Source organism: Hyperoodon ampullatus (genome assembly GCF_949752795.1).
Source record: "Hyperoodon ampullatus genome assembly, chromosome: 9".
NCBI lineage: Eukaryota > Metazoa > Chordata > Mammalia > Artiodactyla > Ziphiidae > Hyperoodon > Hyperoodon ampullatus.
Genome location: NC_136922.1, coordinates 16,782,701 through 16,809,815, shown reverse-complemented (window position 1 = coordinate 16,809,815; position 27,115 = coordinate 16,782,701). Strand labels below are relative to the sequence as shown.

Sequence of the window (27,115 nt, the reverse complement as noted above, 5' to 3'; positions counted from 1 at the left end):
AGGTGTGGAGACAGGAGGGCGGTGGTGGTGAGGGTGACAGCGTGAGTGGCAGGAGGGCGCTGGTGTGGCTGGTGGTGTTTCATTTTCTCAGGCTTCTTTTGTTCGTGTGCTCTGTTGAATGTGGTTGATTCGTGGAAAATGCTCAAAGTCAAACCGGCCCCTGCTGGTTGGGACTGTGCAAGGGGTAGATGGGGTGTCACAAGGAAATAAGAACAGTTAAACCACAACCAACTTTGCTCACTTTCAAAGGGTCACAGCTAATGGAAAGAAAACATCCCTCTACACAGGCACGTAACTGCTATCAAACATACTCTAGGCTGTGGCTTAGGGTTCCCCATTATTTCTGTATACAGTTCCTCCAATTAGCTCCTATGGGAGTTGGGAAACTTACACCCAGATTATTCAGATGCTGCTCCTCCGTCCATGCTCAGGACTCTGTCCTGGAGGAAAGAGCAGACAGGACTCCTTGCAGCACTAAGATAATGCCTGACATTCTACCAACCACCCATGCTCTTCCATGATCTGTGATTTACTGAGGCTGGTACTTCTTGGTTTCATTTTCTCAGTGTAGACAGGGTGACATAAGACTCGATCCCCTAAACCCAGCTGCATGGACAGATGTGATGTGCTTTTTCCCTCACAAGAACAGAGATATGGAGGCCCTGATCTCACCCATGCAGTTGAGTGTCATATACTGAGTCACCTAAGTCCCCCTAATGGGACAAAATGACTTCAGAGTCATCCTGAGCAAGGCTTCATAGAAGCACTAACATCAGATAAGAGTGTGATGGGTGAACGAGCCGAGGCCTGCTCAGCAACGTAAGCATGAAGAGCAGGTGTCCCACCTCCACCCCACCCAGCAGGGGTCCAAGCCCTGGACTCCTTCCGTCCAGTCCCAGAGGGAAGCATGGCTCTGTGGCTGAGCTCAATGCTTTAGCTCTCAAAGTCTGACCATACAGCACATTCAAGTCACATCCTTCATTCTTCCTGGTCTCTGCTCTGAGAGCCAACATCTGGGGGGGCCTTGCTCACCTAGGAGGACTGGCCACATCCTACTGGTCCAACCCAGTGTGTTGGGGAGAGCTCCTTCTCAGCTTAAAGGCACACAGGTCACATCAGTGGTCATGGTGTAGATGGGGGTCCACTCCCGAGATAGGATGTTCTCATTGTGAGGACACCACTGAATTCTTGAGGCTCTAGTCCAAAGCCAGACCCTGGAGCTCTCCCTCCCCCTTTCTCCATGGAAGAAGCTCCCCCTGGTTAGGCCCCAGCCTCCCAGGGAGCCTCCAGCTGCACTTTGGTCCTGTGGCCCATTCCTAGACCAAGCATGGATGGAGTTGATTTGATCTGCATAAATGGTCAGTTTCCATCCAAACCAGCACCATTTCCATCATACACAGTTGAGTATTTCTTGAATGACACAATGAATAATGAAAGAAAACTGATAGACATGCTGCCTTCCCATGAAGCATTGCGTTGAATATTCCTGTTTAACAAAAATAGCTCACAGTATAATTGAGCTCATTTGAATTCAAACTAGCTAAACACAAGGGAAAATGATTTCATAGAGTGGGTTCAAAGAAGAGTATTCAGACTATTTTAGATCATACTTCTGAGAGAACGATTCTATTTCTGGTGACTTTTCATATGTATTCACAATCCCTCATGTTCCCCGTTTTTAATTCCAACACTTTAGGCCAAATACATAATGCAAAACAGGAAAAATAAAACTGATCATTTTGATATGTTAGATTTTATTACCTTTTAAAATTGTACAAATAGTGCATGTGCATGAGTTAAAAAAACACAAGGGAAATGTAGGGAGTTAAAAAAGAAAGACAAAAGAAATCCAACACATGAAACAAAAAAAATTCCATTCTGCAAGTCAAAATAAAAAGATATTTTGCATACTAAAAAAGTGTTATTACAATATATTAAGAAGTCTTTTGATCAGGAACACAGCACAAGACTTTCTGCAACTATTCTTTGACAGATCAGACTCAAGTCTCACTGAATACAGGATGGATCATGACATTATCTTACCAGCCACAGGCAGGTGATTAAATGCATGTGGAGATGGTACCATGTCTGTGAGGTATTACAATCAATAAATTCTCTATTAGCCATTCAGTAATGTCAGCAGTGGATGTCACCATTTCAACCTTCAAAAGGGAGACCCCCAGTTTCAGTCCTTTTTTCCCTCTGGTGACGTTCAGTGAAGGTTTTTCACACTTAGAAAAAGAGAGAACACAGAAATATTTGATATTTGTAAAAAGGCAAAATGCTACATTTTGCTCTATGCATTTACAACAAAGTCTACATACTAAAGATAGGCTGTGTTACAGACACTTGAAAGACCATGGGTGAGGCCACCCAAGAATTTATTTTAAAGCATTTTAGAAAAGGACGTCCTTATTCACATGCTCATATTTTTGTCCTATGTCTGAACACTGTTGTAGAAAAAGGGGCCGGAGCGTGTTGGGTACGACTGATGCAGGGCGGGGCCTCCATTTGCTGCGACTCTGGCTGCCTCTGGCTGCCTTTTATTTTTTTTTTAATAAAATTTTAAATTTTATTTCATTATTTTTTTAAGTTGAGATATAATTGACATATAACATTTTATTAGTTTAAGTTGTACTACCTAATGATTCTATATTTGTATACATTGTGAAATCATCACAGTAAGTCTCTTAACATCCCTCACTATACCTAGTTATGGATTATTTTTTTTTCTTGTGATGGGAACTTTTAAGATCTACTCTCTTTTCCCTTCTGTGGTTAAATAACTAAGCAGGGTGGCTGCTTCTACAATTGCCTGTATGTTTATTTGCTCGTATTTCTGAGGTTGAAATGTTTCCTTTGATGATTTGAAGGGAATGAACAATGTGCCCTGACCTGGAGGTACACCGGGCCCGACTGCTGTGACTGGACCACATGTGTCATCTCAGAAGCTCCAGAACCCTCCAGAGACGTCCATCCGGTGCGGGACCAGAGCAGATCCTGGTACCACACGGAATGCCTGAGTCCTGGCTCTGCCCTGCCAGCTGTGCGACCTTGGACCAGTCACTCACCCTCAGTCTCACCCGCCTCCGGGTACGTGGAGACAATGACAGTACCAGCCTCCCAGGACTGCTGCCCTCGCCGCCCTCAGAAGTTAGGGTTTGTAATTAAACAAAGTCTGACATGGAGACATTCTGGCTACATAAACAAAAAGGAACTAAGTCATCCTTATTTAGAAATTTGGGACTCTGAGGTATTTCTCATCCTTCGCAAATTTATACCTAGAAAAGGTTTAGAGATTTTACATCATAAAATGTGCCTGACAAATTCACGTACTTAGGAGAAATATAATGTATAATCACACACATATTCTTTGAACTTTACTTTGAATCTACTCAAAGAAAGGCTCCGTATTTAACCACTTCATTATTACAGTTTCATTTTCGAAGACTTACTTTAATAAAAGTCTTACTCATAGTTCTAAAAGTGGTTTTTCACTGTCCTGCTTTTCTTCAGCTTCATTTTCAGATCCTAGATGGTCGGGAAGGGGAAAGAGAAAAAGTACTGCATTCAATTACAGTAACGAATGATTTCTTTAAAATTATAATCTATGAACATAAAATTTTAAATGAGGGATACATATGTTTAAGCCGCAAGAGATTCAAGTTAACAAAACTGTAAAACAGTTTTACTTTATATCTTGTAGGAGGCAAAACTTTCAAATAGGACCTATCGCAAGCACCGATCTGTCAAAATGGATTTCACGTATGTTCTAAAAATATTCATATGGACCAAGAACTATTATGCACTGCTCCTCCTCTTCTGCTTCTTTGCTGAAAAGCTTACCTGTTTTTCAAGTGCAAGTATCTTTGGGTATTAATAAACTTAATCTACGTATTTTGAAAAAGAGCTGTATTCAGTGAGTGAGAGAGCAGTGAGGGATTCTAATGTAGAGGCAAAGCTGACGGTCACCACTGTGCGCTGTTGCCAGCGACCACGGTTACAACCATTCTGGGTCAATGTTGCGTGAGCCTGTTATTATTCTTGAATGTGACCCAGTCATTCCACTCTGGGATGATATCCTTAGGATACCTCCCTGAGGAAATAACACTTTTTTCCATTATGAAGACTTTCCCTCTAAAAATGAGAAGAAAAATCTAATGTCTGAGAGTAGAAGAAAAGTTAAGTAATTATTATATTTCCATGAAATATCTTCCATCCACTTAAAAACTGTGTTTATACAGTATATAACAACATGGGAAATGCACATGCTATAAAGTAAAGGCAAATATGTAATGAGAAATATAGTGTAAGATCATATTTGATAAACATTTTAAAAACTTGATATACGGGCTTCCCTGGTGGCGCAGTGGTTGAGAGTCCGCCTGCCGATGCAGGAGACACGGGTTCGTGCCCCGGTCTGGGAAGATCCCACATGCCGCGGAGCGGCTGGGCCCGTAAGCCATGGCCGCTGAGCCTGTGCGTCCGGAGCCTGTGCTCCGCAATGGGAGAGGCCACAACAGTGAGAGGCCCGCATACCGCAAAAAAAAAAAAAAAAAAACTTGATATACTTGTACAAATCAGTAAGACTAGAAATAAATGACCAGATGACTTATGTACATTTCTGGATATTCCAAAATTTCTACAATAAACTTAAAGTGACTTTATAATTTTTAAAACCAGGTATAAATAACACAGACATTACGGCCAACAATTATGTAAATTACACAAAAGTAGAAGGAAACAAACTAAACTGTCAATACTAATGCTGCTGAATAGTTTGAAGGAGCGTTATCGTTCGCTTTTGTTCTTTTCACACATTTTTATAACAATTATGCATTCCTCTCATAATCAGGGAACTAAAGAGACTGGTGAGGAGACCAAGGGAACAGGTTAGAATGTTACCTACTCACCTGCAAAAGCAGCCAGCCTCACTCTTATCAGATAATACACTTCAAAAAGGGCACTTTCACCGGAAGGAAAGTGGGGGGAGAGGGTTGAATTGGGAGATTGGGATGGACATCTACACTACTACTATATATAAAATAGATAACTAATAAGGACCTACTGTATAGCACAGGGAACTCTACTCAATACTCTGTAATGACCTATATAGGGAAAGAATCTAAAAAAAGAGTGGATATATGCATATGTATAACTGATTCACTTTGCTGTACACCTGAAACTAACACAACATTGTAAATCAAGTGTACCCCAATAAAAAGTTTTTTAAAAGGGCACTTTTTTCTTCGAGAACTTCTGCCTGGATTATAGCCAAGAACAAATCTGGTACAGAAGAATGAATACTTGAGAATCTTAAGAAAATTTTGAGTCCCACACCTCAACCTCATAAATGTCATGTCGTTCAGGTTAAGTTTGTGGTAAAACAAATACATAAAGATATAGTGGTTGGGAGGCTTCACTTCCCAGCTTATTAAACTGCTGGAAATCTTAGAGACACTGGAGTGGTTTAACTGCCATGTCACTTTGAAAGGAGTCTAAGGAAAGTGGTCATACTGAGCCTTCCTGTTTCCGGGCTCACTTTCCACCTGTCAGGGTAACGGCAGTCAAGCCACAGTGAGCTGACATGGCTTGGAACTATTTGGGAGTCCTAAATAAAGCCAAACTTAAAATGAAAACATAATAATGCATATGCTTTCCATAATTTAAAAGTGAATGCTAGCAAGGTGTTCTGGCTATTGTCGAATAAGGAGTTCAACAAATCTTCTCCTTGAAAAGTGACTCTAAAACTGGACTAGATGAACCAGACAGCAAGTTCAGTGTTGGGGAAACGACCAAAGGCTTACAACTATGTGAGAAGTGCTTGAAACATTGCAGAATTGCGGGAACGACCGTGTTGCTCTTTCCTTTAGCTGCCCCCGCTTCTTCCCCCACCTCCCATCACCCAGCTCCATGGCATGAAGGTTCTTCTAGAGTATGGCAGGCCGTAAGGACTGGCGGCAAACTTACATGGTTGAAGGAGCTCATTTAATCTGGGGTGAGAAGTGATGCAATGGTGAAATGACAGACTTAGTGGTATGTGAGCACAGGGGCCAGAGCCTCTGCTGGTTTGAGGTGATGGTCATGGCTGCAGCAAGCATATGCTTGGCTGAAGCTGTGTGCATACACAGCGGAAACCCAAGAGAACCCACGCTATAGCCTAAAAACCATGAGGCTGTGAGCATATGCAGAGGACGTGTGAAAATATTCAGCAAAAGAAGACTCAAAAAGCTGAAAAAGCTTTTTGAAGAAGACTCAAAAAGACCTGAAATTTGAATGTGCTATCCAATACATACAAATATCCACTTGGTCGAGGATGAAAGTCTTAATCAAGGTGACTGACCACAAAGGCTGTCTAATCATTGGCTACCACTAAGCTATGTAGACACAGGGGTGACCCCTAGGAAGCCAGGCTTAAAAATAAAAGAATTAAAAACAACAACAACTGAAAAGACACAGCCACACACCATAGGGGACATAATTTCACAGACTTAGCCCACACCAGCATGCATGGTGTCAAATTCAAATTTCAATGCCTTACTCAGCCATAAAAAGGAACGAAATTGGGTCATTTGTAGAGACGTGGATGGATCTAGAGACTGTCATACAGAGTGAAGTAAGTCAGAAAGAGAAAAACAAATATCGTGTATTAACGCATATATGTGGAACTTAGAAAAATGGTACAGATGAACCGGTTTGCAGGGCAGAAATTGAGACACAGAGGTAGAGAACAAACGTATGGACACCAAGCAGGGAAAGTGACGGGGGGTGGGGGTGGGGGTGTGATGAATTGGGAGATTGGGATTGACATATATACACTGATGTGCATAAAACTGATGACTAATAAGGACCTGCTGCTGTACAAAAAAATAAATAAAATAAAATTCAAAAAAAAAAAGATGTTTCAAAAACTCCAGAAAACTTATCTAACATACAAAAATGGCCCATAATTTATAAAGGTAAACTAGTATTTAAATGTTAAATTCCATTTTATTTTAGTGACTTCTATTTATTTATTTTTTTAGACCTCAGGCAGTTTATTTTACTAACTAGTTTTTTTTCAAATGTACTAATAAAACCACATTTTGCAGTGTATATATATATACACGTGTTTAACACAAATAGTCTCATAGTGTATATACTCTTCTACAAGTTGCCTTTTTTTACTTAATATATAGTAGACATCTTTTCATATTAATTTATGAACCTCAGCCTCCTTTTAACAGCCTCATAGGATTTATGATAAGGATGTACCATAAGTTATTTAAATGTTTTGCCTCTTTTAGGTGTTCCCAGGCTTGGGTTTCATTTTGCTTTACTTTATAAACAATACTGCACTGAACATCCTTGCCCACAGATCCTTGTGCGGTGTGGCCACACCCATTTTAGAAGGCACACACACTCACAAAAATTTCAATGCCTTCATCTAGATTTGTTTAGCACACGTGATAGTATGCAATGAGCTATTCTTCATTTTAAGTCAGTCTTTCAATGATTCAAGAGGTGACAAATTACCTTTTCTCCAGCATCACAACTGGTTCATTTAAATTGTCTGAGCACATAACAACCTCAACCCAATCATCTGAGAAAGGACTCTGCTTCCTCATTCTTTCCATTTAATACACAGGCAAACAGGATATGGCTAAACCAACAAGCAAATCTGTAAAACAAACCATCTTTATATCCTTTAAAAGTACATCCACTAAAATGTGCTAATTTTCCAAAGCTCTGTGATCCTAAAATTCAAGCCATTCCTTTACAAGGAAAAATGCTAACATTTAAATGTCTGGTGCCTCCAATTTCTTTCTTTCTCTCTTCATTCATTCCTTCAACAGTTCTAAGTTTACTATGTGCCAGGCACTATATTAGGTGCTAGAGAAAGACAAGAAAAGGCAAGGCAGGCCCCAGACACTCTCTTATTGATAGGGACCAATTAGCACTGTTTAAGGGCAAAAAGCTTATAACTTCTGCTGCTAGAAGACTATCTAATATTTGTCTGCTGACCTCATAAGAAAGCTTTATTTTAAAGTAAAATCTTCTTTTCTAGGCACATTAATTCCAATAATAGTTTTCAATCTTAATTCTTTCCTGAATTGAACATTCAGACAATGAAAATATAATACAATAAAGTAAGTCACTTTGAACACTCCTCTGCCCACTACTAATCTGGGCTTTGTCTTATACAATGCAGCCACCCAGTGGAACACTGACAGGGTTGTTTTTGTTTAGCTTCATAATTCAATGAAATGGTAATGCTTCCAACTGCCACTAGGTGGTGGTAAAAGTCAAAGAAGGAAGCCAATGGCTTGCTGGATGAAAAATGCCTGAGGTATTCCTCACATTTTTATCCTGTTGTTCTGAACTTCTAATTAAAAAAATACATTGGGGCTGAGAAATTTTATTAGTCTTAGAAAAAAAGTTATACAAAAGCATGAACTGTAATGCAAACTTTTTTTCTGGAAGAATGAGTCCTGTGACATACAAAAATCTCAAGGAAATCATCCTTATAATGAGGTAATGAAAGTTTAATACTTATTCTAGTTTCTGCTGGCTGAGAAATTGCTTTTCTGCTAATTCATATCTTTATTTCATCTAACTCTATGATTTTGTGTTTTATATTGCTTTTAAATCTAACACCAACAGTCCAGAATATCAAGTTACTTCGAATTCCCCTAATATCCTATGTCCCATTGTTGTGCCTTTGTTTTTCGTTTTTTTTTCTGTGGTAAGCGGGCCTCTCACTGTTGTGGTCTCTCCCGTTGTGGAGCACAGGCTCCGGACGCGCAGGCTCAGAGGCCATGGCTCACGGGCCCAGCCGCTCCGCGGCATGTGGGATCTTCCCGGACCGGGGCACGAACCCGTGTTCCCTGCATCGGCAGGCGGACTCTCAACCACTGCGCCACCAGGGAAGCCCCGCTGTGCCTTTGATATTCACGTGGCTCTTTCTGCCTGGAGTCTGTTTTTACTCTAGTGTGTGTGTGTGTTTTAAAAATATTTACTAAATGTAATGTGGGGAATAAAACAACGTAGTCTCTAACCCAAGTTTATATCCCAGTAATAGAAACAGGCCAAGTCACTGCCAAAGACAGTGCAGTCAACACAGGATGACAGGGTTGTGGGAGAGATCTTACAGACTGAGGCAAAAGACCCCCTACCTAGGAGTGCTGGGAGCCAGGGGGAGGGTGGGAGTGGGGAGAAGCCTTCTGCACGTGTGAGTGGAAACTAGGACTGCAGAGGGTAATGTCAAGGATAGAACAAGCAAGATGCACAATGGCTTGAGGGTGTTAGTGTATTTTCAGAAAGCTAAGAACAGCACACAAGGAGCATAATGAGAAGAGAGCTTGGATCCCTGGGTAAGGGTGGACACAGAGGTGCTAAGGATCCAATGACTTTCTTAATCCTTTGCGCCACTGAAGGCTTTCAAGCAAGGAACTAATGTGATCAATTCTGCATATTCATTAAAACTGAAAGGCTGTATATTAGCTATGATCATGGACTCTAGCCCTGGAGCTGGGGTTCAAATCCTCCACCTTCTTACTCTTTGTGTGATGCTGGACAAACTACCTCACTTCTCTGCGTCTCAACTTGCTCATCTCTACAACAGGGATAATGAGACTTTTACCTCATAGAGTGGTTAAGAAGAACCTTTAGAACAATGCAAGTGTTCTATTTAACATGGCATTCTAGTGGCTGGTTGGGAGAAGGCAACTGAGGAGGAGGCTGTTGCAGAAACTGAGATGAGAAATGCTGGGGACTTCCCTGGCGGTCTAGTGGTTAAGACTCCGTGCTTCCAATGGAGGGGGCGCGAGTTCCAGTCCTGGTCAGGGAGCTAAGATCCTACATGCCGCGCGGCGCGGCCAAAAAAAAAAAGAAATGAGAAATGCTGAACTGAGGCTACAGATATGATAAGTGGTGCAATTTAAATGAAATCAAGGAGGCAGAAACAAAGAGGATCAAGATGGCGTGGTGAACAATGGGCCGGGAGCCACAGGTAAGGGGAAGAGTCCCCAGTGAGGCTCTGGTTTCTGACTTGGGCAACTGGGTAGGCAGTGCTGCTACTCTCAGACATGGCGGATTGTGGAGGAAGGTCAGTTAGGGGATGACAGATAACAGAGCATAGAGACCCTCCCCCCGGCCACACATCAGGTCTAAGGCCCTCTACCACGTTTATTTTCACATCTCTGCATCTCATCACGGGTCGCACATCAAGACCACGTCTTAGTCTTAGTTATATTCACGATCTAAATGCCTGGCATGTTAAACGTTTGCTAAGCGCATTGAGAAGTAGAGGGGGTAGTGAGGGGGAGAGGGTGACCAAGTTCTGAATGATGACAAAGACGCAAATGATAATCAAATTTTGTACCTGCTTCGGATTCAGGAGGAGAATAAAACTGACCATCAGAAAGACCACCAGGTATCAGTGCTGCCCTCTCCGAGGCATCCTGAACTATCAGCAGTCCTGGAAGAGAAGAAATTCAGATACTGGGAATGATGTCAGTGTTCTGGTAGCTTAGTGGCCAGGTTAATTACAATAAAATGGTGTTACTATTACATTTTTAAAAAAACTCTTAGCAGGAAGGGTACTCTGAAAATCTTTCAACCAAAAACAAAGTGTTATTAATAAACTATGAACCAGTACAATAAGGACAGATTTCAACTAGTTAAAAAAAATTGCTTCATGTTACTCATGGGATTCTTTGGCTCCGTATTTATAGCATCTTTCCCTTTGGAAATAACCTACTACCCTATAGAAATCAACAACATCAAAACCAAAGCACAAAGCCAAACAAAAAACCTGGTCATGCTTTACATCTGGGTCTGGTTAGAGAAATGGCAGACGTAAAGCATCAAAGCACTAGCACATGATGAGAGAGGCTGTCGACAATGAGTTCTTCTGGCTGAAGCTGAGTTAACACCGAGATAAAGCTAGAGGAAGCACCGGGCCAAATAGCAGGTGCCAGGTATGCATGTAATACATGCTACAGTGAAAATAAATGCTGTTTTCAATTTTTTCATTAATTATATGTTCTGCTTTATTAGTTACTTTGAGTTTGGTTTAATCACATAGGCATGCAAGCCTCAGTCACATTAACAGTTGATAATGCTTTCAATAAAGTCCAGCTTGATGTTTATATACAACTTTTTATTTTTTATTTTTGGCTGTGCCATGCGGCAGGGGGATCTTAGTTCCCCAACCAGGGATCGAACCTGTGCCCCCTGCAGTGGACGTGCAGAGTGCTAACCACCGGACCACCAGGGAAGTCCTCTATTTACAACTTTTTAAAAAGTGGCTTCCGTTAGCTTTATTTGTCCCCTTTTCACAATACATTTTCATAAAGGAACAGAGGGCACAGAATAGAAGACGGATCTTGGTCTGATTCATGTGTTTTAAAATCTACACTTGAAATTATAATTCTTTTCTTCTAGATCTCTTCTTTGTATATGAGCTTTTGAAAAAACTACTTGCAAGGTTATTTTCCCTTCTGCTGTATCTTGAGGTTACAATCATGCTTAACTTTCTATAAGACACAAGAATTTTTTTTTTCCTATTAGGCAGGGCAAATCCAGCCAGATGACTGACAGAGCATAAAAACAGCATGTCTTGAAACTGCCCGGGTCTGTGCATTGAACTTTGATTATATCACCTCTAAGAGGGCAGGTGGGATGTGCAGGCTTTCACTGAGGCCATGATGCAGAGAAGAATTTCAGCCCCATAGTTCATCCTAAAGCTCAATCAATCATTTGGATTTCCCAGTGAATATCCAGTGATGCTCAAAGCCACACAGAGAGAGTATAACAGCTTTGACAGGACTCATGACTACATAACGTCAGCTCTCACTCTGCTCCTCAGAAGAGGACTGGGAAGCCTGAGATGGGTGAACATTTCCAGCTGGCTAACTCCCTCCTCTCCATCAAACCGTCCCCCTGTAGGCACTCAGCTGTTATTCACACTGGCCCATTCAAAGGCACCACCTGTGGGATGGACAGCAATGGGAGACTCTGGAAAATTGAGGACTTCTATGTAGAATTGCTATCTTGGCACAAAATGCTTTGTGTCCTCCAGTTATTACTGACAGGGAGAAAAGGTCAACCTGTCCGAGGAGAAGGAGGTGTTGGCTGTTGTTGCTGCTGGAATGTCTTTTCCACCAGTGTTCACACTTCCTTCCGGGGAAGCCTGGCCTAATAGCTGGAGTGAGGAGCCACACCCTGTCCCTGTCCTTTCACCCAACCCTTCCCTCGATGTCTGCTGCAGCCCTGCAGGGTGGAGACATGCGATCTGCCTAACTGCACCCAGAGCTCCATGCAAAGCCAGATCTCTGAACCCTCCTACACTGTTGGTGGGAATGTAAATTGTTCCAGTCGCTATGGAGAACAGTATGGAGTACACTTAAAAAACTAAAAGTAAAGCTATCATATGATCCAGCAATTCCACTCCTGGGAAAACCGTAATTCGAAAAGATACACACACCCCAATGCTCACTGCAGCACTATTTACAATAACCAAGACGTGGAATCAACCTAAATGTCCATGGACAGAGGAATGGTTAAGGAAAATGTAGTACATATATACAATGGAATACTACTCAGCCATAAAAAAAGAATGAAATAATGCCATTTGCAGCAACATGGATGAACATAGAGATTAGCATACTAAGTGAAGTAAGTCAGACAGAGAAAGACCAATATCATGATACCACTTATATGTGGAATCTAAAAATGATACAAATAAACTTATTTACAAAAGGGACACAGACTCACAGACTTAGAAAACGAATGTATAGTTACCAAAGGGGAAAGGTGGGGGGAGGGATAAATTAGGAGGTTGGAATTAACATACACACACACTACTATATATAAAACAGATAATCAACAAGGACCTACTGTACAGCACAGGGAACTCTACTCAATACTCTGTAATAACCTATCTGGGAAAAGAATCTGGAAAAGAATAGATATATGTATATGTATAACTAAATCACTTTGCTGTACAGCTGAAACTAACACAGCACTGTAAATCAACTCTGTTCCAATATAAATAAAAATTAAAACAAACAAAGACAGACCTCTGCAGCCCCTCCTCCCAGCCTGGCCAGTCTCAGGAGGGGAACTTGGAGAGAAACTTACTGTTTTCTTCTTCTGCCTCTTGAGGTAACACCTTGAAATCCAGGAACCACGTCTCGATCCAGGCAAGGATGAAGGAAATGATGGGCAGCACGTAGCCGAAAGCCCCTTGAGAGAAAAGCTGGAAGAACAGACGTGACCAGGAGAGAGAAACACAGTTACCATGAGCTCACCCTGGAGAACGCAGCTGTGTCAGTACAGATGGTCATGGCACAGAAAAAGCGGAAAGCCATACCTTTGAGAGGATCACTTTTGCTAGTAAAAAGGCACTGGTCACTGCTGTCGTCAACTGAAAGACACATAATCCAGCAGCGTTCAAATTCGATATTTTACACTCTGAAGGCACCTTCCTCAAGCAAGAGACCCACCTGAGCCAGGAGCAGGTAATGCCTGAAAGGGTCTGTCTCACCCAGCTCCCTCCCATGTCACTCTATCCCCTAAACCAGACGGGGGCAAAGTGGGCTTCCACGTGGCACACGAGTCCTGACTGGCAGCTTGAGGTTTCCCTTCACCCACGCGCTGTGTGTTGGGAAACTCTGTTTTGTCCACTAGAGGGTACAACATGCAAAGATGCTATCGGCATAGGAGAAAGGACCAGTGAAAGAGAGAGGCAAGGCTCCTCCAGGGCTTGGGAAGCCCAGAGACAATCCCACAGCACCTGGGGTTTGTCTCTCCATCCTTCAACTAATATTTGTAGCAATATGAAACCTGACCAAAGTGAGTGCCAACAGCAGCCATGACTGACAAAACGGAGGTTGGGGAACATCAGGCATCATGCTTAGTGTTGACAAAGTTGCAGAGTTAGTTTTGCCAGCAAAACAAAACATACACACACACACACACCAGCCAGACACACACATACACACACACACACAACACGGGAGGGGAGGCATCTTACATTCTGATACTAATTAACTTTATAGGCTGACACTAAGTGCTCTTCAGGTACCAGCTGACTCCTTCCGGCTGCCTGGCCCCCTCTCTGTAAACATTTTTTAAAACGAGAATCAAAACCAATAAAATGGCTGTGCTAAATGTGACCTGTCCCTTTGTTGATCATTTCAAAGAAGAGATTGAAGAAACTCTCTTAAAACTCTCATTGCACGTCAACCACTTTCCTGAAACAAACACTGAGACAGATGGTCTGACAAATACCAGTGCACATCATGGAGACTGGAATAGAACGGCCCAAATTGGGGCTGCTGCAGACAGTGGGTAAGGGATAACCATCACAGCCGTTCGGTATCGGCAACAGCGTACACAGTAAAGGGAGTCAAGTCCGGCTGAAACTGTCAGCCCGCATCCATGAACCGTGAGCTTGGGACTCAACGGACGGTCTGACAGCAGCCCTGGGATTCTGTGGATGCTCACAAGAGACGGCCCAGGCAGACGCGGCCCCTGGGGGACTCCTCCTTAGGACAGCGCACAAACCCATGCCCAGCTGGACAAGCCCATGCCGGTCCCACACAGACTGAGGTCTCACCTTCCAGAAGCAGGACGGCAGGTTGGTCCTGCCCATGTCTCTCCAGTCTGAGGACTTCAACACCCCCCATATACCTGCCTCGTTAGAGCTCTCAACAAGGTGACTGTTTAGAAGTCCATGGAAACAGGGAAAATAATTCAGGCAGAACTGCTTGTAATTCTTCTCTCAATCAATAAATATCTATTGAGGGTGAAGAGCTTGTGCCAAAGCTCTGGGCTGGAGGCCAGGAAACAGAGGGGAGTTAAAAACTGCCACTGTCTTCAAGAAGCCCGAAGGCAACCATAAAAAGGGAGCTTTTCCCTTTAAGACTGCAGCGAGGGGGATAACACCGTGAGGAAGGCAGTGATCAAAATAAGCGGAGAGCAAGTCGTGAAAAATCACCAAGCAGTTTCAACCCGAGAGGAAATTGTGCAAATCGCTTCGTGACAGAGGGACGGAACTCATCTCTCGTTTGCATAATGAGGTAGAGGGTGGGCTGATGCTTGGACCACAGTCACGGGTCGGCCCCTAGATTCCTCACTTGTCTCAGTCTCCATAGCGACAAGGCTAGTTACTCATTACCTTTGGAAAGAAGCCCCAGAGAGTGAAACCTATTGAGGTGTGGAGGACAGGGACTCAGGAAAAGCAAGCGGAATCCACCCCAGATGGAATCCACATCTGCCCGCAGCTCAGCCCTCTTGTGAGCAGGCCCCAGCCACCAAAATCGGAGGGGAGGGACCACTCACCAGGCGTACTCACCGCTATGGCCCACCAATGGCGCAGTCTGCACACGGCATATGCAAGTATTAACACTTTAAATCGAAAAACTGCCAAAAGCTGTATTAAAGAGAAAAGACAAGATAAGTTTTAAGGAATATACACAAAGGTAAAGTCATTGGGTTTTAGGAAGAACCCACCAAAGTGTCTTCATTGTTCTGATTTAGCTGAAAACTGTCACAGATGGGTACTGGTCTACAGACCAGCGTTTGGGATCCTCTGTTCTAGAATTTATGGAATACCGCCCAAAGAGGGATTCAAATCAACTTCCCATTATCAACAAAAGAACATATAGTTAGATGTTTATTTTTCCTTTCTATTTAAGTCCATATATATATTCTGATATCCTTTTAAGGTTGGACAAAATGCTTTGAAAGTTTTCACTCCAAGTACAAATACTGACTTTTTGGAAGATACCAGATTCTTAGTGAAGTCCACTGCAAAGCTCTGAGTTACTGGGGTGTTGGGAGAGTTCTGCTATCCCAGGACCTGCCCTCTGATTTTTCAGGGTGGTTCAGGGACTTTTGTGAAACCTTTCATGTGCATAATTATCCCATGTAATCCCCCCAGCCCAGCAATCCCATGAGTCAACTGTCATTAAGATGGACAGAAAAATTGTCCAAGGCCACACAACTCTTAGTGAGGAAGCCACGATTTGAACCCTGGTAGCTTGAGTCCAAAGACCAGGCTCTTATCCACTATGCCTTAGGTGTCTCAGTAATTCTACTAAGGAATAAACACGGAATAAAACTTTACTAATTTTACTTGGAAAACATACTTATTCTGAGTAGGGGGAAGTCAGGTGGCTCTGGAGCAATGCCTCAGGGTAGGGGGTCGGCCCAAAGTTCCTCACTAATCACAACTACTGAAAGGCTGGAGGCTGACAACTTCTTTGCTGCCACTGGCTGGGTGACCTCACTGAAGATCCTTTCACGTAAATGAACTTTGCAGTTGTTTTTGTTTTAATTTTCTGCTTTCATTAAACACGTGTTTTCTAATAATCTGCTAACCATTTAGTTTCTCTATGTATCCTACCCCTATTTCTGCATTCTGGACTTGGCAAAAGTATAAATCTTTATTCCTCTATCTCAAAGTCTCCCAGATCCCAAGGTTTCCTGGAGGCTGTGTCCATTTCCAGGGCCAGGCATGACAGTCTTGCCAAGCTGAGCTAATAGGTCCCACCTATTTGTCCAATATCATTAACTCCCTAAGCAGAGTTCAGACAATCCTTGGAGATCTGGCCAGTGGATTAACTTGGCTTCCCGGTAAGTCCTGGCTCAGACTATATTAAGATAAATTCAACAGGGGAAATAAAAGGAAAAAGAGAAGTCAATTTTGTTATTCTATGTCAATAGTTTTACAGGAAAAAATTATCAAGAGATTTGGGATCTCACATGCTCTGCCACCAAGTTCAGTGACCTGGGGTAGGTCAAGACACTGAACCATGAGACTCAATTTCTTCATCTGGAAAAGGAGATTAAATTATATCAGTGGTGTTCCAAATATTCTGTAGCAGCCAAACACTTTTCCAAAACAATCTTATTGGAACCCTACCGTACAGATGAAAATGGAATTACTCAGATTGCAAGGGGGTGATGACATGAACCCTGATCTCTATTTACTGGGAACCCTGTCTCTTTCCTCATACATACTTCTGCAGTGAGTGTGGGAAACACAAAACAAAACAACACTTTTTATAGTAGTATGAAAACCACTAGAAAATATAATCAGTAATACTCTTCATCCAAAACTAATGATGATAATAACCATGATTGCAGGTGAGTCTCTGAGCTCCTAGGACATACCTATCATTGGGCTTAAGTGCTTTCCAGGTATTATTTCATTTACTCTTCAGAACGATGATGATCTCATTTCACATATGAGGAAACTGAAGTTTAGACCTAATATATTCAAAGATATACAATGAGTGATACTGTTGTGAATCAAACCCAGGTTTTTCTGACTTCAAGGGTCTTATCCGTTGTGCACACAGCTTCTAAAGATAGTGAGTAAAGGAGTTAAAATGAATTTGGGGGGGGATTCTTTATGAATTTTAATTGCCTAGGTCGTGTCTAACACAATGTTAGAATCGGACTGACTTACACTATCACCTATAAAGAGATACCGTGAGATGTATTAAACCCAACCAAAGTCACAGTGTGTCCTGGAAAGATACTGCCTCATCTACAGATAACTGCATCTATATAATTCTACAACTGACTAGTTTTGCCCAAGATTATCAATATATCACTTTTCTCAAAAACTCCTATTATGGAAAAATGAAACAGAAGTATTTTTAAAAATATACACAGCAATCTACCTCAAGACAGAAAAGGAATGGCATTTTCATGTGTTATTATGTAAACAGGTACATTTTCCTTTCAGTGATTAGGGTCTGTCAGTGGCGTCTATCTCAGCCATTTTAAAGAATAAAGGAAAATCAGAATGGCTTCTTCTGCTATGCTCCCGTATTTCTCATTAATCTTTTTTTTTCCTTGAGATGACCAGGCAATTCCTTAGAGAGAGAGAGTGCACACTGAATGGTCCAAGAATAAGGAAAAAGGAAAGATAATGTTTAAAAGAGGAAAAAAGAATGGCATAGAATCTGAGGTCTACTGACAGGAAATCTGCCTTTTGGTTAGTTTCATCATGTCCAAAATGAAACCTACAACAGAGAATACTTACAAATATATCAAAATAAGAAGAGTAGTAGTCATACTGCACCACCTCTTTCTCTAACGTGTTCTCAATACCTCCATTCACCTGGGAAGGAGAGGAAGAAGTAAAAATGAGGAGAGTTATGTGTGAAAATAATACAAGAGAACATACAAGTAAGGTTTTGCGTACACTTTTCTGCCTTCTCCTAACCCAGAAATGTTAAAATATGGGAGAAAAGAACGCTCATAATTCGAATAGAAAAATGCTGAAGAGCATTTCCCACTTGAATTCTGAATTCATTTGTTCAACAAATATAAATATATAATGACGAACAGTGCCATTTTTTGTAGTTCATATTTTGGTGAACTGAAATGTTAAATGTGAAAACTAAATTTTTTTCTCTTGTAAGATAAAGTCTTCAATCACACAAACATATATTTTTATTATTATTATTTTTTAACATCTTTATTGGAGTATAATTGCTTTACAATGGTGTGTTAGTTGCTGCTGTATAACAAAGTGGATCAGTTATATGTATACATATGTTCCCATATCTCCTCCCTCTTGCGTCTCCCTCCCACCCTCCCTATCCCACCCCTCTAGGTGGTCACAAAGCACCGAGCTGCTCTCCCTGTGCTATGCGGCTGCTCCCCACTAGCTATCTATTTTACGTTTGGTGGTGTATATATGTCCATGCCACTCTCTCACTTTGTCCCAGCTTACCCTTCCCCCTCCCCGTGTCCTCAAGTCCATTCTCTACATCTGTGTCTTCACTCCTGTCCTGCCCCTAGGTTCTTCAGAACCATTTTTTTAAAATTCCATACATATGTGTTAGCATACGGTATTTGTCTTTCTCTTTCTGACTTACTTCACTCTGTAAGACAGACTCTAGGTCCATCCACCTCACTACAAACCACTCAATTTCGTTTCTTTTTATGGCTGAGTGATATTCCATTGTATATACAAACATATTTTTAAAGAAGAAAATTCACATTTATCCAGGGCTCCCCTCACTTTCTGACCACTGCACTATTTTAAGTCTTGGAAGGTCAAGTGGTCCCCTGATCTCTGAGCACACATCCATGACGACAGTTATCATGACACAGGACAGAAGTGTAAAAAATCTCCTGGTTGCTCCTAGCACTTTAAAATTCTGCACTCTTATCAACTTATATGTATACGTATATATTTTAACTTGAATAGATAACAAAATAAGGACCAGATTAGACCTATGTGAGAAAGTTATAGTAGATGATGAAAATTAAACCTAATACGATAAATTTTCTGTCCTCTCCCAATTCTCCTATCAAGATGAATTTTAAATGATCAAGTTCAAAATTCTGCATATCGAACTATATAGAATACTAATCAAGGAAGGGAACGTATGCGTGGCAGCAAATGCAGCATTCTAAGCAGACCCTCCGTAAGGCGAGGGCCCGTGGATTAGCTGCTAATAGGGAACATGATGTACAACAGTAAATTCACGGTTCTGATCTAGAGCACAGACATTGCTGGTCCTGGCAAACCAGTGCAGCTGGTCTGAGAAGGGCAAATTAGAGGGCAATTAACCCAAGACCTGGGTAAAAGAAAAAAGGGGAAAAAAATCAATAAGGAATACCTTTGCAAGGTTTGCTAATTGGTCAAATTAGAATAAAAGTTGCCAAAAGGAAAGGATTCTCTTGGCTTAGATACCTTTTCAAGTACAGTTGACCCTTAAGCAACAGGGGTTTGGACTGCACGGGTCCACTTACACGTGGATATTTTGCAATAGTAAATACTACAGTACTACATGGTCCCTGGTTGGTTGAATCCGTGGTTGTGGAGGAACCTCGGATACGGAGGGCTGGCTACAGATTATACAAAGATTACTGTCCCCATCCCCGGCATGCTGGGCTCAAGGGTCAACTGTACTTGTTATGAAAATTGAGTACACCATAAACACTATTCTGTACTTTAAATCCCTTAAGGAGGCTCAGACTTCTGTGTAATTTGTGCAGGTTGCCTACAGACCTGCCTGACTATAGGTAGACCTTTACAAATGAATAGAATTGAAAACCTGGGACCAAGGAGAATTAAAAGCCAACCAACCGTCTAGTCTCACTGCTGTGTCTCTTTAGACTAAGGAAACTTACCAATATCCAACATATTTTTTAAAAAGATTATTCCAAGTAGCCTATGGCAAAGAGGAGTTCTCTACCACATAGAAGTTACCCCTCCTGGCTGAGAGAACAGGAATTAAAGCTGCTGATAACAGTTCAATAACTAGCCAGTAGAAAAGGGTTCTCTTCGGTATCCGTATATTTTAAGAGACCCTGATTTCATGTTGCCTTTAAATATAGAAATCTAAAATCTACATTTCTAGCCCATCTTGTACTCTAAATTATTTCAAAATCTTCGTCATCTCTAGCACAAGATGTCCCAGATTCACCTTTAGTTTCACATGGAACCCCTTCCCAATCAGAGTTCTGCCAGAGCTGGTACTGTTATTCTAGGCTCCATCCTTAGAAATCTTAAGAGTCATCTTTGGATCCTGGGGGTGATAAAATCAGCCTATCAACAAATCGCCTGATATTTCTTCCTTTAGTATGTCTCTCAAGTGAGCTGCTCCTTTTCTACTCCTACCACCTTCCATGGGGCTCCTTCAGCAGTTTCTGAGTTAATGTTCTTACTGTCAGTCTGCCCGGAATTTATCCTAATCTGCAAACCACGGCCATGATCTTGATCCATTCACCAAATATCTGTTGAGCACCTAGTGAATGCCAAGGACTGTTCTAAACACAGGAAATACTCCAGTAAACAAAACAATATATCTGCCTTTATGGAGCTTCCATGCTAGCAAGTGGAGATAGAGACACATAAGAAAATCAGTGCTACAAAGAGGACAGAAACAGGACAGTGTGATGGAATAATAGTTGAGTCCGTTGGGGTGGGTGGTCATGGAAGTCTTCTCTTCGTGACATTTAAACTGATACCAGCATGCTGAGTTGAAACTACATCAAGATAAAGGAAATTAACCATTTCATATAGAAGGAACTAGTATTAAGGTCTAAGACAGAAGAGGGCTTGTTCCATTCTGAGAACAGAAGTCTGGCTGATCTGGGTGGGCCAGGAACAGAGGGTGGGAAAGGAAGTCTGGGTTGGCTTCTGGGGGGCTTTGCAAGCCAAGTTTCAGCATTTGGACTTTATGCTAAGTGCTCCGGTTAAGTCCGTGAAGGGTTTTAAACAGAAAGTAACATCTGATTTACGTTTTTACTTTTAATCATCACTCTGGATTCTATCAGGAGAATGGATTTTGGGAGGGCAAGTGCGGAAGCAGGCAAACTGGTCAGGCACAGACAGGGTGCAGTAGTTTGGATGAGTAATAATGTTGACTTGGTCGAGGGTGGCAATGGTAGAAATGGAGAGAAGGGATCACATTGTGAGTATATTTTGCAGGCAGATTTGACAGGACTTACTTTTAGATTGGACAGGGGGCATGAGAAATACAAAACAAACAAGCAAATCAGTCAAGGATGATTCTTCACCTTTGGCCTGAGCATCAGGGTATTTTTTTACTGATAAAGAAGCGGGTGTGTGTATGTGTCGTCAGGGAGCAATGTCAAGTTAAGAGTCCAAATCGACATAGCAGGTAGGTTGTGATGTAACGTGGAATGTGAGTCAGTGACCTCTGGAACATCTCAAAGCCGTGTTTTTCAGTCTGCTCTAGAACGTATCTCAGCTCACAACTGAGGTAAGTCCAACACTGCCATGTAGCCCTTTAAGAATTTCAATTGTTTAGAACCAGGTTACCTAGGCAATTTCATTTCCTATAGGCACCTTATTTCTAGCCAGGCTAATATTTTCTCTGCATCTGCCTTTGTCCCCTCCAAAACACACACACACACACACACACACACCTGCATAAGCACAACAGTCTTGCCTCAGTGCTTCTGTTCACCTCCATCTCGAAACCCTCTCCCTATTGGTCCCACCATCCAATCCTAGATCACCCTTCTATCCCCAATTCCACTCTTCAGATAATTCCAACCCACTGAACTCTCCCAGTGAGTTTTTGTTATCATGAGTCATCACAGTTTAACTATAGAACATAATGACAGTGGGGTAATAAAATCAGAATCAGAATCAGTAGGATAATAAATACCCGAAACATAAGTGTAACAATAGAGAGAGATTAATAACCAACTTGTTTTTTCTCTTTCTGGGTAGAATTTATTTAGCTAATAGTAAATTACATAATCTATAGTTATATAGAGCTTCATAACTGCCAAGGGGCTGTGGAATATATCTTTTTATTTGCTCCTCACAAGAATTCACAAGGAAGGCAAGACAGGTATTAGCTCAGTTAACTGACTGAGAAACCAAGGCTCAGAGAACTTACATGGCTTGCCTGAGGCCACAGAGTTGGCCATGACAGCTCTGGGACAAATTAGAAGCATTCTGACACTTTCTGGTATACCAGTTAGAAAATAAGAAGACAGGCAATAAGCACTGATAAAGGTCTTTCTTGAACCATAATCTCAACCAAAGTGTCAAAAGCTGAAAAAGAAAAACAACTTCCCTTCTCCTGCCATTTTGATCCCTGTCCCTGTCAGTCTAAAGAGCCTGGGGTAAAAGAGTTTGGAGAGGGAATAGAGTCTTCAAGCAAATCAAACTGATGGTGAATTCTAGATCCAATTTGGGAAACCAGTCTACTCAGGGGTGTACCAGCAGGTCCTACACAGAACCAGAACCATCTCTTCAACTGGCCCAAAGAAATCAGCTGGCCCAAGGTCTTCCAGCAGGGAAGTGAACCAAGGTGCTCTTAGGCTGCTCCAGCTCGCCTAGGCCCTGCACACCAGGCTGGGTTGGCGCCAGTCAGCTCCCTGGAGCCAGGAGGAAAAGTGGCTAAGTTGGAAGTCATATATGAAGGCAAAATATTTTGGTTATTGTTATGATTGCATAGAACAGCTGGGTCCCCATACTCTTTTGAAGGCCTAAGCTCCCTTTATGCTGTTTCTTTCCTCTTTTAAAGATCAACAGTAGGAGGCAATATAAGGTATCTGTTACACCTCCTCAGCTAAACTTTAAAGCTCATGTAACTTTTTGTGGAGCTTGCAACACCTGAATCAGAAGCCTATGCCTTGGCACTCAGTAAACACATAGTCATGTGAAAATAACAGTGGATCCGAGTGATTAGAGATTTACAGAGACAGACAACAAAAGAAAAGGGATGGTACAGTGTGTAATGAAAAACCCAGGTCAGGACTGACAATTCAAAACAAATAGAACTAGAAAGTTAAATGTTTTCTTTTTTTTTAAATAGCCTTGCTAAGAAAGTCATGATATACTGTCTTAAAGATCATATACTCTTTTTTACAAATGGGGAAACTGGTAGTCAGTGGAAAAGTAAGGATAGAAACAAATTTCTTAATTGCTAGGTCTGGTGATTTTTCATTTATAAAATGTTGCATATGGATGGAAACAGATAGCTTATGATGAACGAAACAGGGTGCATCCCACTTACTTCACTTCCATTTCAATTTCCTTGAAGCAGTAAGAAAGGAGGGAAGTGAGTAGTGTAATCCCGTGACCCACCACGGCCCCATCCCATAGCTTCCCTAACTTAAGTGCACACTCAGTGGTCATATTAGTGGCAAACCAATGAATGCCTCGATTTTGTGCTGTCACTGCAATAATTTTAAGTGTGCTTCCTTAAGACTGCTGCTAAGCTTTCCTGTTAAAAGATGCATTTCTTTTTGATCTCTCATGCTACAGCTGCTGGTTTTGAAAACGTATTACTCCTTTAAAATATATCAATTTAAATATATTCTTTAATGTGTATACATGGAACCCATGGTTAAAAGAGACATTTTAAATTACTGTTGTCATATCACTGGCTTTTTTGGTTTGAAACAAAACTAAGGCATACCCACAATGCTAGATTAACAGAAGGAAAAATCTATAAACAGAAACTTAACAGATTTGTGCTGCATATGACCTTGATTCTGGGAAAAATCTATCTTCTTTTGTTTAAATTTTTAAAATTTTCGAATATAAGTATATATCTGCTTTCATGAAGTTTTATTACTCTATTAGAATTTATGATGAAATTAAATGAATCCAATGATGCTAATTATTAAGAGTCTAGAATCTAGAACTAAAATTGCTGCTATGAATCAGAATATTAATCAGAGTTTAGATTAAGACATTGACTCTTTCTATTATGAGGCAAAATTAAAAATCATTTTCCAACAGGAATCTCAGCATCCTTTCGTATTTTCTCTATTTTAATAAATTTCTTATAAAGCACCTAGCACCATGCCTAGCAAAGAGTAACCTCTTAATAATAAACACTAGCTAATAACTATGGCTACCCAGGCCTTAGCAAATGTTTCTTGAAAATAAATGAACTGCTGAAAGTGAAGGAAACAGACAAGTTTTGCTTGGGAGGAAGCATTCTGGAAGAGTTCACCTATTTGTTGGTAAGAAATGTAAACAGTCAAAGCCGAGGCTTTGGAGAAAACAGATATATTGGGTTAAATAAAATGTATTATTAAAATGAATTTCACCTGCTTATTTTTATTTTTGTTAAACGTAGCAGTTAGAGAACTTAAAATTACATGAGGCTTGCATTCTATTTCTATTGGGTAGTACTGGTCTAGACAATTATTTGGCAATATAACCACAAAATTTGACAAAATAGAGACAAAACTCCAAATGCCTCTAGGATTTTTTTTGATAAAATATGAACAAATAATCTTTTGCAAAAAAATAAAAAATAAGGGCATGCAAAATCTTAGATATGGGAACTAGAAAGTAAATGCAACATTTAAAACATATTCCAGAGGCATGTTACATTTTTTAAAGCAATGATTAGCAGTTTTTTTCTGAAAGGGGCCAAGGAATAAAAAACTTTGCCTTTGTGGGCCAGATGGACTCTGTCAAAACTACTTAACTCAACCACTCAGCACAAAAGCCAGCCACAGACAATATGTAAACAGATGGGCAGGGCTGTGTTCCAATAAAACTTTATTTATAAAACCAGGCTACCTGAATTTAGCTCTCAGACTGCAGTTTGCCAACTCCTGTTATAGAGCAAAACCCCAAGAATTCAACTTTCATAATTGCAGACAAAGTGAATTTTAAACTAACCAGGTTCGTTTTAAATATTGATAATAACCATAAAAAAACAAGAAAGGTCCAAATCAGCTGGAGAAGACCAACGGTGCCTCATTTGAAAAAAAGATGAAATTCACGAAAATGAGACAGAAATGATGTGAAAAATAAGAAAACTGTTTTTTTTTTTTGTCTCTGGAAACAATTCGTATAATGTCATGAAAAAAAAAAACACTTACATTTAACTCTATTATCCACAGTAACGTTACAAATAAGAGGTCAAAGGTGACAAACAAACAGAAAGTCCTCCTGACATCAGATATGCCTTTCTTTTCCCTTCCTTCATAGGACTCAATCCTGGCCATGAGTTGCGTGGGGTTGATGGAATGGACGTCGCGCAGGGAAGCGTGCGAGGTCTGACTCCCCATGAGAGCGTTCTCCATGTCTTCTGGCACAGGGTTCATCCTGCAGGAGGGTTAAAGGAGCCCCTCTCCAACTTCACCATCCCTAGAGAGAAGAAATCTTTGGGGAATGAAAGAGAAACGAACGTTAAATCAGAGCCCACCTGATACCACAGTGCTAGCCCTGCCCCGCGTGACTGGCCATCTCACTAAGCATCGGGGTTTTTTAACTGAAGACATTTCTGTCTTGATGAAGATATAGAGAGAAAGAGAAATGAGAAGCAATTCTTGATGTTATCCATCAATACTATCAATACCAAAAAAACTGTTACGGGAAAGACTGTCAGTAAAGAAGAATGCACATTTATAGTAAGTAGTATAGGGTAAAAACAGGCTGTCAACAACAGACAGGTGTGCCTGGAACCTGGAGCAAGCCTCTGGGTGACCCAGCCAAGCCAGCTCCCTTGCTGTGCCAGGGAGAAAACCTCTACAGTCCTGTCAGTGTCACTACCCATGGACTAGGAAAACATTTACTGAATAGCTTCCCAGAGAGCATGTAACCAGAACGTGTAAACCCACTATAAAAAAAAATCTGTTTCCTAAAGAGGAATTGCCTTCCACCACAGGTATCTAATAAACCAAATTTAGCATTTCCATTACCTCTTAATGAATAAGCATGTTTCCGGGCCTCTTCTTGGAAAACAAGTATGCATACCTCAAAAAGTTTACCATTAGTTTACTGTTATAACCCCACTGATAATTGCAACAATCACAGTCCTATATGGAGACGCAGGACCCCCATCCCCGCAAGGCCAGCATGTGCTTCTATAATAAAAGACTGGAGATCTGAATGATCTGATCTCCTCATGGATGAGGCAAAGTCATCAAATAGAGAGTATGATGGATGGTATTTTTCTTTGCCAAACATCGTAGTTTCCCTTCCTTCACCACCTCGCCCTATGGGAGGATTATATACCCCTGGCTCTACTGAATTCATGTGCCTTTCTTTGGCCAGTGTAATGTGGCCACTGCAATGTGTGTTACCTGCGTCCAGATCTTAAGAACCAGCGCATGGTTCACCCTGCTCTCCTTTCTGCCACAATGACTGACAATGTCCAGTAGAAAGAAGAACATTTTCCAGGTGAGTAAGATACAATTTCAGGACATTGCTGGAATTTCCCTAAAGTAATATGGTCCCATTTGGTCCTATTCACAGTCCAGAATTCTACATCTTCACACTGGACCTTCAATTCTCTCCCTCCCCACACTCAGGAACAAAAGTCCTTTCCACATTTTCATACAATGTGGTGATTTAATGACACAGCATTTTTTTCCCAAAATGCATTTATTTATTTATTTATTTATTATTATTTTTTACAACTTTATTGGAGTATAATTGCTTCACAATGGTGTGTTAGTTTCTGCTTTATAACAAAGTGAATCAGTTATACATATACATCTGTTCCCATATCCCTTCCCTCTTGCGTCTCCCTCCCTCCCACCCTCCCTATCCCACCCCGACATAGCATTTTTGAAAGCAATTTCATTATGTAGTTTGAGCTATGATACTTTAAAATAATCATACTGCTTGATCTAGTAA

The 27,115-nt window shown here is 41.2% G+C and overlaps 1 protein-coding gene across 2 annotated transcripts; it reads right to left on the bottom strand.

Annotated features, from left to right (window-relative positions):
• Nucleotides 1-3,472: 3,472 nt before the first annotated feature.
• Nucleotides 3,473-25,578, bottom strand: STARD3NL (STARD3 N-terminal like; the record flags this gene model as incomplete). Of its 2 annotated transcripts, XM_079710897.1 has the most annotated exons (7): nt 3,473-3,531; nt 10,364-10,459; nt 13,126-13,243; nt 13,358-13,411; nt 15,344-15,421; nt 18,047-18,124; nt 25,354-25,578. In XM_079710897.1, the coding sequence occupies 7 exons, from the start codon at nt 25,576-25,578 to the stop codon at nt 3,473-3,475; spliced, it is 708 nt and encodes a 235-aa protein (XP_079567023.1). The 2 variants fall into 2 exon arrangements, with proteins under 2 accessions (XP_079567023.1, XP_079567024.1); XM_079710898.1 differs by lacking the exon at nt 13,358-13,411.
• Between the last annotated feature and the right edge of the window lie 1,537 nt (nt 25,579-27,115).